This window comes from Haliotis rufescens, unplaced genomic scaffold (genome assembly GCF_023055435.1).
Source record: "Haliotis rufescens isolate VD_foot unplaced genomic scaffold, xgHalRufe1.0.p SCAF_3, whole genome shotgun sequence".
NCBI lineage: Eukaryota > Metazoa > Mollusca > Gastropoda > Lepetellida > Haliotidae > Haliotis > Haliotis rufescens.
In genome coordinates, this window is record NW_025964001.1 from 19,137,616 (window position 1) to 19,151,284 (window position 13,669).

Below are 13,669 nucleotides of genomic sequence, written 5' to 3' on the forward strand. Positions count from 1 at the left end.
CATTGTGATCATGGCTCCATTTGTACACACAAATACACCATCAAGTATTTTGGCACAATTTGTTCATTTAATTACACCACTAAATATTCAAATATACATACCAGTGTTTCAATATTCAAATCAACACAGCATTGTTTCAATATTACTTACTGAAAATGTACAGACTATGTTTTGCTGTATGATGTCATCTCACATTTTAACAGCAAATTGTAAGAGGTAATTGTAATACCGTACTTGACGTAATAAGCGCCCAGAGCACTCTCAAAATTAGAAATAGGGGGCGCTTATTAGAATATTATTTTGGTGGGAAAAAAAACAGAGTTGAAAGATCATAAATTTCGTGGTTTATGCTGACAGCCTAAAATGTTAATATACGACAGATATAATTTTCCAGAATTTAATTGCCAATAATTAAGGGTGCATATAACACACGAGTGCGTATTATACACAAATAAATAAGTCTTGTGTACATTGATCAATTGGACAGGGTGCTAATTGGGATATTAGCTAATATCGCTGTGGGCGCTTATATGAGCAAGGCGCTTATATGAGCAAGGCACTTATTACGTCAAATACGGTATATTACTTAACAGTATAGCTAAACCTTTTCAAGACATTTTATTTAATCTACAGGCTCTATGAGATCTATCTGCTCACCATGCTCTGCCCCAGCATCTGTGTTAGGATGTTGTTCCAAAGCTGTGTGTCGTACACCTTGTAGTCTTGACACAGTGCCGCCACCAGCCGTACACCCTGCGCAGAGGACACAATATACACTCTAAGGCCAACAGCACAGAGACACAATATACACTCTAAGGCAAACAGCACAGAGACACAATATACAGTCTAAGGCCAACAGCACAGAGGACACAATATACTGTCTAAGGCCAACAGCACAGAGACACAATATACACTCTAAGGCCAACAGCACAGAGGACACAATATACAGTCTAAGGCCAACAGCACAGAGACACAATATACACTCTAAGGCCAACAGCACAGAGACACAATATACACTCTAAGGCCAACAGCACAGAGACACAATATAGTCTAAGGCCAACAGCACAGAGGACACAATATACAGTCTAAGGCCAACAGCACAGAGACACAATATACAGTCTAAGGCCAACAGCACAGAGACACAATATACAGTCTAAGGCCAACAGCACAGAGACACAATATACAGTCTAAGGCCAACAGCACAGAGACACAATATACACTCTAAGGCCAACAGCACAGAGACACAATATACACTCTAAGGCCAAGACAGATGTGTGTCATACAACTTGTCCTGAAACATTGCCGCCACCGACAGTACACCCTGCACAGAGACACAATTTACACTCTAAGGCCAACAGCACAGCGACACAATATACAGTCTAAGGCCAAAACAGATGTGTGTCATACAACTTGTCCTGACAGTGCCGCCACCTACAGTACACCCTGCACAGAGACACAATATACACTCTAAGGCCAACAGCATAGCGACACAATATACAGTCTAAGGCCAAGATAGATGTGTGTCATACAACTTGTCCTGACACATTGCCGCCACCGACAGTACACCCTGCACAGAGACACAATATACACTCTAAGGCCAACAGCACAGCGACACAATATACAGTCTAAGGCCAAGATAGATGTGTGTCATACAACTTGTCCTGACACATTGCCGCCACCTACAGTACACCCTGCACAGAGACACAATATACACTCTAAGGCCAACAGCATAGCGACACAATATACAGTCTAAGGCCAAGATAGATGTGTGTCATACAACTTGTCCTGACACATTGCCGCCACCGACAGTACACCCTGCACAGAGACACAATATACACTCTAAGGCCAACAGCACAGAGACACAATATACACTCTAAGGCCAACAGCACAGAGACACAATATACAGTCTAAGGCCAACAGCACAGAGACACAATATACAGTCTAAGGCCAACACAGATGTGTGCCATACAACTTGTCCTCCATTATGAAGCAGACATGGAAGACCCTGCTAGAGACAGACCACCGCTTGACTCCCATTCCCTATCAGTAACCATGGTAATCAGTGAAAGTAGACTTGGTATATCGAAATGTCACTATGATATACTCAGTGATGAATTTGACAGTAGCCATTTGTCCTTTAGCATGGCCTTTGTCATGTGATCAAAGAATGGAGTGGAAGCTCCAGTGTTAGGTGTGCGCCCACTGCGTACTGCCGCTATTGCGTACCGTCTTCTGGTGGTTGTGGTTCCTCCATACCCCCATGATGAGACCCTCCTTGTTGCACTCCCGGAACGTCTGCACTGAGTGCTGGATGTGCAGCTTCTCAAGCTCAACCAGGTACAGCAGCACATGCATCAGCTCACTGAAACAACCAATTACAGTGCAGGATCATAATCATGTGATCAATATCCACCAATCATTAACAACCATAAAATATCAGATTGGATACAGACACAGACTATCTATTAACAATATCAAAATAATTTGTATGACTATTGAGAACTATCACAGGTGCCAGTTATAAAATCATTATTCAATGTGGTAACAATATCGACCTCCTTACTCATTACTTGATTTAAAAAGATGTGGAATAAAATTAAAAGTTTGAGGACCGGGATTTTATTGAAGAAAACAATTATGCTACAGACTGTTGACAAAAAATGGAAATTGACTTCCCCAAAAAATGTTGCAAGGTGTATTTCTTTATAAAGAATATCTGGTTTTGTAGGTGTAGCTGAAAAAATATCTAATCTCGCTATCAAAATCCCAGCCCCAACCCACCTGACTCCACCCCACCTCCTAGAATATCAAATGGTCAGTCCAAATGTCTGTCTAAAAATGTTAGTACAAATTCCATTCCAGGCAGTAGTACGAATACTAAACTGAATAGAATACATAAAACAGTGTACTGAAGTGACCCTGACCTGAGCTCCTGAGCTGACTTGTCACATATCCGAAATACATCCTCCCTGCTGAACACCTGTAGAAGACACTGGAGTCCTCTCACTCGACACTGGTTGGTGGTCTCACTGTCAGTTTCCTGCACAATCAATTCATAGTTTCTTTATATCAGTTTTGGTGCTGTAAAGATTATAACAGACTAGTAACTTTCCACATCTTGTAACCATGATGGAAAAGAGTCTGTACTAGCTAGCTCATCATTTGGTGTCGTGAGACAAGTTTGTGAGGTCGTTGAAGTGAGCTTCTCACCTGGTTGATGAAGTTGAAGACTGTGACGGCGCAGTCCTCCTTGTTGATGCCTTTCATGATGTACATCACTCTGAGAACACATCACAGAAATATGTCACACACCACTCTGAGAACATATCACAGAAATATGTCACACATCACTCTGAGAAAACATCACAGAAATATGTCACACATCACTCTGAGAACACCTCACAGAAATATGTCACACATCAATCTGAGAACACATCAGAGTATGTCCCACATCACTCTGAGAACACATCACAGAAATATGTCACACATCAATCTGAGAACACATCAGAGTATGTCACACATCACTCTGAGAACACATCACAGAAATATGTCACACATCACTCTGAGAACACATCACAGAAATATGTCACACATCACTCTGAGAACACATCAGATATATACTCTCAAACATCACAGATATTCCATCTCACATCACATATACATTCTCAAACATCACAGATAAAACATCACACATCACATATGCATTCTCAAACATCACAGATAATCCATCACACATCACATATGCATTCTCAAACATCACAGATAATCCATCATACATCACACCGTCACACATCACAAATCCATTGTCACACATCACATATTACAGCTACACCGTCACACATCACATATCACAGCTACACCGTCACACATCACATATCACAGCTACACCGTCACACATCACATATCACAGTTACACCGTCACACGTCACACATCACACATCACAATTACACCGTCACACATCACACATCACAGTTACACCGTCACACATCAAATATCACAGCTACACCGTCACACATCACTATGGAACACACCCCAGAGACATGAGCAATTCTGACCCAGAATGTCCACAGGAGTAATCTCACAGTGCATGTGTGTGTGTGCATGTGTGTGCATGTGCGTGTGTGCATGTGTGTTTGTTGTTTAATGCACATAATAAAATCTGGACCAGCCTGATGGTTGGTTTGTTTTTTAATGCCCCACTCAGCAATATTCCAGCTATATGACGGCGGTCTGTAAATAATCAAGTCTGGACCAGACAATCCAGTGATCAATATCATGAGCATCGATCCACACAACCCTGTGTAACAGAAAAGGAGGTAATCCTGATTTGATGCAGTACATACATTGGTAGTACGCAATGAAGAATGTGTGCCTACCGCCTGAGACTCTCATCATCATCTTGTCTGGGTTCATCTCCTGCAAGTTTCAGATTGTCAAAGTTGAAGGTCATTGTCTGAAACAGAGCAGCATTATCAACTGAAGCTAAATACATCTTGTGGGAATAGAATAGGGTTCTAAAAGTAGGGAATCAGTCATGGAAAGGTAATATCTCTTATGTATTTAATAACATATCACAGTGCTTGTTGTTTAATTAAAATTAATATCCACCCCATCCAATTAGTCGCCTTGTACAATAAACATAGCTTCCCTTGGGCCTATTCTTATTGGGATCCCCATGGGGTGGGATGTACAGTGTATAACAGTGGGTCAAGAGGGTACCACCTTCTCATTATAATGTTGGATACAAAGGGTACTTTAGTTGCTAAAGGGAGGGACTGCCAAATGTCTCCCCATTATAACGTATTTGTCAGTTTATGCCCAATTGATACATCCAGGCATATTTAACATGATTATAACTACAAAAATCTAGAATGTGTTTCAATAGTCAGTGTAGTGATTGAACCACAAGTATCAGCTAATTCGATTTGCACACAGCCTTCAATGGTTTCCATCTGGTTTTGTCACTCATTTCTCTCAATTAAAATAACCGGTACTATAGAAGAAAGACCCAGGACACTGTTAATGTCTTACATCATCAGCTTCTTGTTTAGCCTCCACAGACGGCAGCCATTTCTTGATTAGACCAAAACAGATACTTTCTAGTTCAAGGTCATTCACTTCACTGATCTCCTTCACAACAGCATTGATATCTGAAAGTAGGTCAAGCCATGCATATTTATATGGTTACTATAAAATATCTGAAATTAGGTCAATTAATGCATCATGTACACAATTACTATAAAATATCAGAAAGTAGGCTGACCCACGCATTAGGAACAAATTATCACTATACAATTATTAAAACTTTGAAAATGAAAGTCAAATCATGCAAGGTATCGCAGTATGATGGCAGACAGTCTCAGGTCACCCATTGCAGCCATCTGATCCTCAATAGTGGACTCAAAAAACAAAATCCAAGTAGAGAATAGGTCTTCAGCAACCCATTCCTGTCATAAGAAGCCACTAATGGGATTGGGTGGTCAGGCTCGCTGACTTGGTTGATGCATGTCATTGTATACCAATTGCGTAGATCTATGCTAATGATGTCAATCACTGGATTTGTCTGATCCAGACTTAATTATTTATAGACTGCTGTACACAGCTGGAATACTGCCGAGTGTGGCATTAAACAACAAACAAACAAACCCACAACCAACATGGGTTACTTTCTGCCCCAGAACCCCACACATGGCACCAGAAAGGGAGGAACTTCTGCCCTGTAGCTCACCTGGCTTTTTGACCTGGCAGTCCCAGGACGCCGTGATGCTGGGATGTTCATACAGCTTGACAATCAGGTCGGCCGGCTTGCTACAGAGCTGTAGTATGTCAGGCTCTGCCAGGTCATTCATGAACAGAACACGCTCCGTGGACAGACGCTTGAACACTGCCACAAACTTCAAATAGGCAGCCTGGGCCTTATCTCTTTGTCCTTTCTACAGGAGCAAGATTGAAAATTAAGTCAGGAAAATTTAGATGTGATGTATGAAATCAATAGGGCTGTGTATTGGCAAAATAATTGTACAAAATAATCTGTATTGTGATACGTATGGAATCTATTGGGAGCTAAATTGTTTGACAGTGATTGACACTGATGGTACATGCAGATCCTATTTTCTACACACTAAAGTTAATAGGGGCGACTATTGGTCCGGAAATCACTATTGCGATAACTATTGATAATGAAAGAAACTATTGCGATAACTATTAATATTGCAAGCAACTACTGCGATAAATATCGATAGTTTTCAGTGTATCATTTTAGATGGATTTTAGAGTAGAATTAAACCTTGGAACTGAAGTTTCCTTTGAATGTGATAACCATAACAACAAATCAAAATAAATAAAAAGTTTGATATATGACAGATTTGTTTTATATTCCTAACTGAAACCGATACTATTGATCAGAAACTGATTTAACAATCAATTTAATATTACTCACTGCCATTTATAAGTCATGCATATGGTGAGATAACAACGTGACAGAAAAATCATTTCCGCTGTTGTGTCAATCAATCTTAAAGGGAAATGTCATTTGTAAATTAATTTCTGTGTAGATTTTAGGTTAAATGATACAAATAATAATGCAAATTGTTATACCCCAGTATATATTTTACCAAATATACCGGAACACTGAAAAAAATATTGCAATATGCATTGTTTGAAAAGTGTATTGCACTATACCGATATAATTGTGCAGTCCTAGAAAATGTGTATACTCATTTGTTTATATTTAGGTTTGAATGTACTTTCTCAAAGTGTGGTCTCTTGGTCTCAATGATGGAAAAAAACTTATATAGAGACGTGCATGGATGTGTGTGTGTGGCTGCTTGTACTAGTCCGGACTAATGCTGATTTTATAGTGCTAGCCCACTGAGATACCATGCTGCAATTTAACATGAATACCCCACTCAGACACAGTATACTGTCTCCGAGCCGACCAGTCCTTGTTTTAGCCCCTTAATGCCGTGCGCCAGGCAGGGTAACAAGTACCATCTTGTCACGTGTTTTGGTATGACGCGGCCTGGGATTGAATCCCCGACCTTCCTCTCTCCAGGCTGACGCTCTACTACTAGACCAAGGAGGCAATCATGCATAGCAAGGCTGTACACATAGTACACGCTGAAGAGGTGCTTATTTGAAAAAATTGCCTTGGTAGAAAAAGAGCTCCAGCTTACGTCAGCATTACACAAAGAAAGTAGTTAGCAACGGGTGGTTGACAGTAGGGGTCTATTGGGGCTATTGCAATAGTACTGCAATATTATTCAACCAACTTAGACAGAAATGAATAAAGTATTGCTGACAATGTCAAAGTCGGACATTTTCCTAACTGTCACTACTCAAGCCAAAGGGAAGTAACTCTAATCTGGACTTGTCGTAATCCTTGCTAATCAGCACACAGCAGGTTCGGAATCCAACAGTAAAAACCTAAGCATTTGGCATATTTAACTTACCTGGGTTTTTTCATCACAGGCCTGGTACCATTTCTCGGCAAACATCACACAGCCTTTGAGAGCAATCACTTTCTCCCCACCTGTGGACACAATTCAGGTAATATAATGGTAGAATTAACTGAAAAAACTCTTGTTTTGGTTATATATTACAAAACCGTCAAGCCCCACTGATACATTTCACTAATCCATAGTTAGCTCCTTGAAGAGCCAAGTAGCACAGGCCAGCTGCATATATAGATCTGACTCAGTCATGGGTAGCTCCTTGAAGAGCCAAGTAGCTCAAGCCAGCTGCATATATAGATCTGACTCACCCATAGGTAGCTCCTGAAAGAGCCAAGAAGCACAAGCCAGCTGCATATATAGATCTGACTCACCCATGGGCAGCTCCTTGAAGAGCCAGGTAGCACAGGCCAGCTGCATATATAGATCTGACTCACCAATGGGTAGCTCCTTGAAGAGCCAAGTAGCACAGGCCAGCTGCATATATAGATCTGACTCACCCATGTGTAGCTCCTTGAAGAGCCAAGTAGCACAGGCCAGCTGCATATATAGATCTGACTCACCAATGGGTAGCTCCTTGAAGAGCCAAGTAGCACAGGCCAGCTGCATATATAGATCTGACTCACCCATGGGCAGCTCCTTGAAGAGCCAGGTAGCACAAGCCAGCTGCATATATAGATCTGACTCACCAATGGGTAGCTCCTTGAAGAGCCAAGTAGCACAGGCCAGCTGCATATATAGATCTGACTCACCCATGTGCAGCTCCTTGAAGAGCCAGGTAGCACAGGCCAGCTGCATATATAGATCTGACTCACCAATGGGTAGCTCCTTGAAGAGCCAAGTAGCACAGGCCAGCTGCATATATAGATCTGACTCACCAATGGGTAGCTCCTTGAAGAGCCAAGTAGCACAGGCCAGCTGCATATAGAGATCTGACTCACCCATGGGCAGCTCCTGGAAAAGCCAAGTAGCACAGGCCAGCTGCATATATAGATCTGACTCACCCATGGGCAGCTCCTTGAAGAGCCAGGTAGCACAGGCCAGCTGCATATATAGATCTGACTCACCAATGGGTAGCTCCTTGAAGAGCCAAGTAGCACAGGCCAGCTGCATATATAGATCTGACTCACCAATGGGTAGCTCCTTGAAGAGCCAAGTAGCACAGGCCAGCTGCATATAGAGATCTGACTCACCCATGGGCAGCTCCTGGAAAAGCCAAGTAGCACAGGCCAGCTGCATATATAGATCTGACTCACCCATGGGTAGCTCCTGGAAAAGCCAAGTAGCACAAGCCAGGCTGCATATATAGATCTGACTCACCCATGGGCAGCTCCTTGAAGAGCCAAGTAGCACAGGCCAGCTGCATATATAGATCTGACTCACCAATGGGTAGCTCCTGGAAAAGCCAAGTAGCACAAGCCAGCTGCATATATAGATCTGACTCACCCATGGGCAGCTCCTTGAAGAGCCAAGTAGCACAAGCCAGCTGCATTTATAGATCTGACTCACCCATGGGCAGCTCCTTGAAGAGCCAAGTAGCACAGGCCAGTTGCATTAATAGATCAGACTCACCCATGGGCAGCTCCTTGAAGAGCCAAGTAGCACAGGCCAGTTGCATTTATAGATCAGACTCACCCATGGGCAGCTCCTTGAAGAGCCAAGTAGCACAGGCCAGCTGCATATATAGATCTGACTCACCAATGGGTAGCTCCTGGAAAAGCCAAGTAGCACAAGCCAGCTGCATATATAGATCTGACTCACCCATGGGCAGCTCCTTGAAGAGCCAAGTAGCACAAGCCAGCTGCATTTATAGATCTGACTCACCCATGGGCAGCTCCTTGAAGAGCCAAGTAGCACAGGCCAGTTGCATTAATAGATCAGACTCACCCATGGGCAGCTCCTTGAAGAGCCAAGTAGCACAGGCCAGTTGCATTTATAGATCAGACTCACCCATGGGCAGCTCCTTGAAGAGCCAAGTAGCACAGGCCAGCTGCATATATAGATCTGACTCACCCATGGGCAGCTCCTTGAAGAGCCAAGTAGCACAAGCCAGCTGCATTTATAGATCTGACTCACCCATGGGCAGCTCCTTGAAGAGCCAAGTAGCACAGGCCAGTTGCATTAATAGATCAGACTCACCCATGGGCAGCTCCTTGAAGAGCCAAGTAGCACAGGCCAGTTGCATTTATAGATCAGACTCACCCATGGGCAGCTCCTTGAAGAGCCAAGTAGCACAGGCTAGCCCCATCTCACAGTTAGACACACTCATGAGCAGATCCCTCACTCTATCGAGGAAAGCCACGCTGTTTTGGTCAAAGCTCCAGTCACAGCTGTTTTTGTCCAAGTTTCCGGTAGCCTGCTGTCGGAGAGACTTGACGTGACGTCGGACCATGTTCTGTATTGCCATGAGTGGTATCTGATCCTCTTGTAGCTGAGGCAGAGAAGACAAGGTGAGGTGAGGTGAGGTGAGGTGAGGTGAGGTGAGGTGAGGTGAGGTGAGGTGAGGTGAAATGGGGTTTAACGTTGTGTTCAAGATTATTGCAACTTAATAGTGAACTGCATGCATCTGTGTGTTTATGTGCATGCTTGTGTGTGTGTGTGCATGAGGCTGCTTGTTCTAGTCAGGACTAGTGAAAGTTTTATAGTGCTGGACCACTGAGATACCATGGCACAGTATAACATGAATGCCCTTTTTTTATGGATAATAATGTCTTTTATTTTTTTAACGTTTCAGAGCTACTTCTTGCCCCTTCATCAGGTGAATACTGAGTGAGTGCATACAGTTAATATACATGATGATATGTTTACTAACGGTAGGATTTATCTACAAAGATAACAAAATATTGACGAAGCCGAAGAAATTAACAGGAGAGAAGCCACTTAATTACAATGAAGGTGTAATGATTGGGTTGGGTGTAATAACAAGGTTTGTTTGTTTATTTGTTGTTAATGCCGCACTCAGCAATATGACGGTGGTCTGTAAATAATCCAGTCTGGACCAGACAATCCTGTGATTGACATCATGAGCATCAACCCACGCAATTGGGATACAATGATATGCATCAACCAAGTCAGGAAGCCTGACTACCTGATCCTGTTAGTGGCCTCTTACGACAAGCATAGTTAACTATGGTGACACTAACAATAAGGCAATTTAAATTCTATTATATCAACTTGATATCAAAGGGTATTTTAATCAATCTAGAATTGACTATTTATTATTCAAAACAATATATAATTTGAAAAATTTAAATCAAGCATACACTGTACCTTTAACACTTTTGCAATCGGAAGCCATATTGAAACAGAATCATCTTCAAGCTCAGGTGCTGAAAAAAAAGCATGAATGAGGTATATATATATATATATGACACACGAGGATTATGCATTTAGCAGATATTTGCAGAAAAATGGTTATGACAGTAGACTAGTTTAATTTAGTAGCAGTCAGTAAAAGGATCCTGCAATTGAAAGATGCTTGTTTTGTGAACGGGCAAGTTAAGTCAACACAGCAGCCTTGCAGATTTTCTTTCAAGACCGAATCCAAAACTTACTGATAATCTTCCAAGGGTCACCAAACATTAGCGGATGGAAGGGGACAAACTTCTTGCTGGCTGCCGGGAGTGTGTCCAGAACACCTGATAACTGAGGGAATATAAATAGGGGTGAAATACTGGTTTACAAGTTACTAGTTGAACAGGGAGTAAACGAGGTGGGGGAGAAATAATGGTTTACAAGTTACTAGTCTAGTGGGGAATACAGATAGGGGTGAAATACTGGTTTACAAGTTACTAGTTTAACAGGGAGTAAACGAGGTGGGGGAGAAATAATGGTTTACAAGTTACTAGTCTAGTGGGGAATACAGATAGGGGTGAAATACTGGTTTACAAGTTACTAGTTTAACAGGGAGTAAACGAGGTGGGAGAGAAATACTGGTTTACAAGTTACTAGTCTAGTGGGGAAGACAGATAGGGGTGAAATACTGGTTTACAAGTTACTAGTTTAACAGGGAGTTAACGAAGTGGGGGAGAAATACTGGTTTACAAGTTACTAGTCTAGTGGGGAATACAGATAGGGGTGAAATACTGGTTTACAAGTTACTAGTCTAGTGGGGAATACAGATAGGGGTGAAATACTGGTTTACAAGTTACTAGTCTAGTGGGGAATACAGATAGGGGTGAAATACTGGTTTACAAGTTACTAGTCTAGTGGGGAATACAGATAGGGGTGAAACACTGGTTTACACATTACTGGTCTAGTGGGGAATACAGATGGGGGTGAAACACTGGTTTACAAGTTACTGGTCTAGTGGGGAATACAGATGGGGGTTAAATACTGGTTTACACGTTACTGGTCTAGTGAGAAATACAGATAGGGGTGAAATACTAGTTTACATGTTACTTGTCTAGTGTGGAATACAGATAGGGGTGAAATACTGGTTTACAAGTTACTGGTCTAGAAGGGAATACAGATAGGGATGAAATACTGGTTTACAAGTTACTTTTGTTGTGGGGAATACAGATGGGGTGAAATACTAGTTTACACGTTACTGGTCTAGTGTGGAATACAGATGGGGTGAAACACTGGTTTACAAGTTACTGGTCTAGTAGGGAATACAGATAAGGGTGAAATACTAGTTTACACGTTACTGGTCTAGTGGGAAATACAGATGGGGGTGAAATACTAGTTTACAAGTTACTAGTCTAGTGGGGAATATAGATGGGTAACTTTACAAGTTATTAGTCTTGTGGGCAGTACAAAAAGGTGTCCAAAAATGGTTTACAAGTTGCTAGGCTAGTCAGCAGTGTGGAATAGAGATTGGGGTCAAACAATGGCTTCCCCCTGCCTACCTCCTCTCTCTCCCCTTCTCCACGGTACTGTTGTTCATATTCTGATGGCGGATATCTTCTGTTGTAAACACTGATATATTCCAGCAGTTCAAGACCCTGAAGGTAACAGTCATAATAAGTTATGGTATCATGTAAAGACAGTACACATGACGTACAAATGAACACAAACAAGTCTTCAGGGTAAGGTCATACGAGTCCATTTCCAAACTGGGAAAACTATTCATGTTAAAAACAACATCTTCATAATGAAAGACTGCAGTTTGAAACCATCTCACCTTAATGGCCTGTTGGCTGTCGTATCTCTGTATTTCTTCCAGCAAGAACCTGATGGTCTCATAGTCGTATGGGTTACACTTGAAAAGACAACACACATGGATAAGATTGCAGGACATGTATAATACCTCTTATGAGTACAATAACATACATTATGATTACAGGATATGATATTTACAGTCAAATTCATATTTCTTTTAAAAGCAGACTCAATGAAGCAACGTTCGCTGTTTGCTGTTTATTGCTGCACTTACCAATACCCAAACTATAAGACGGTGGCCTGTAAATAATTGAGTCTGGACTAGACAATCCAGTGATTGATTGAGCAATGACCTATCAGTGATTGATTCTGTGAGCAATGACCCATGCTATTGGGGTACGATGACACGCAATCAACTATGTCCCTGAGTCTGACCACCGATCCATTTGGTCGCCTCTTATGAACAGCATGGGTTGCTAGGGACCTATTCTAACCCCAAATCTCCACAGCGTCAATGAAGTAGGGGTGAGACTAATAGTGTAGTCATCAAACTTTCCTAAAGGACACAAGCAAGTCACTGCTACAATCAACACATGTCATTACTATATAAGTCCTAGCGGTCTAACTGCCCTCTCTTTCCTTCTATTCTTCCCGTGCACCCACTTACCTAGCAATGCATCCCCTTAAACGTTTTCCACTTTGGTGAAACCCACGGACATGGGTATTGTATGAGATGAAAAACCTAGAAGCATGATTCCGGCAAATCCTGAATTATAACCCACGACCATGTTTCCTGGAAGCCTTAGGGATGCAATTCTATACAACGAATTGAGGCAGCTTCAACTTCTGGGCCACCGACGCTCTTGTATGATATGAGAACATGATATTTCCTGTCAGATCTGTGACAGTGATTAAGTGAAGGAATAAATGTTGTAAATGTGGCAGTCAGAAATATTCCATCTTCCCCACACTGGCCAAAGCCAGTGGATATTACAAAGGCATGTTGCTTACTTGCCAGAACAGGAATCTCCTTGCCGTGAGTTGGGTACAGTATTCCAGTTAAATTATGGCTTGTTAGCTTAATGTTGGAGGAAAGCGTGAAGTGATGCATGTC

At 42.0% G+C, this 13,669-nt stretch overlaps 1 protein-coding gene across 1 annotated transcript in view; it reads right to left on the bottom strand.

Annotated features, from left to right (window-relative positions):
- LOC124137047 (kinetochore-associated protein 1-like) overlaps positions 1-13,669 on the bottom strand; it is an 81,631-nt gene that overhangs the window by 8,223 nt on the left and 59,739 nt on the right. Inside the window, exons 44-56 of the mRNA XM_048403874.1 lie at positions 12,578-12,655; positions 12,303-12,398; positions 11,007-11,097; positions 10,723-10,781; positions 9,655-9,883; positions 7,453-7,532; positions 5,730-5,934; positions 5,033-5,151; positions 4,378-4,454; positions 3,211-3,280; positions 2,925-3,040; positions 2,227-2,362; positions 658-753 (exon numbers count right to left, since the gene is read on the bottom strand). Of these exons, the coding sequence (XP_048259831.1) occupies positions 658-753; positions 2,227-2,362; positions 2,925-3,040; positions 3,211-3,280; positions 4,378-4,454; positions 5,033-5,151; positions 5,730-5,934; positions 7,453-7,532; positions 9,655-9,883; positions 10,723-10,781; positions 11,007-11,097; positions 12,303-12,398; positions 12,578-12,655 (1,452 nt within the window). The remainder of the gene's footprint in view (positions 1-657; positions 754-2,226; positions 2,363-2,924; positions 3,041-3,210; positions 3,281-4,377; positions 4,455-5,032; positions 5,152-5,729; positions 5,935-7,452; positions 7,533-9,654; positions 9,884-10,722; positions 10,782-11,006; positions 11,098-12,302; positions 12,399-12,577; positions 12,656-13,669) is intronic.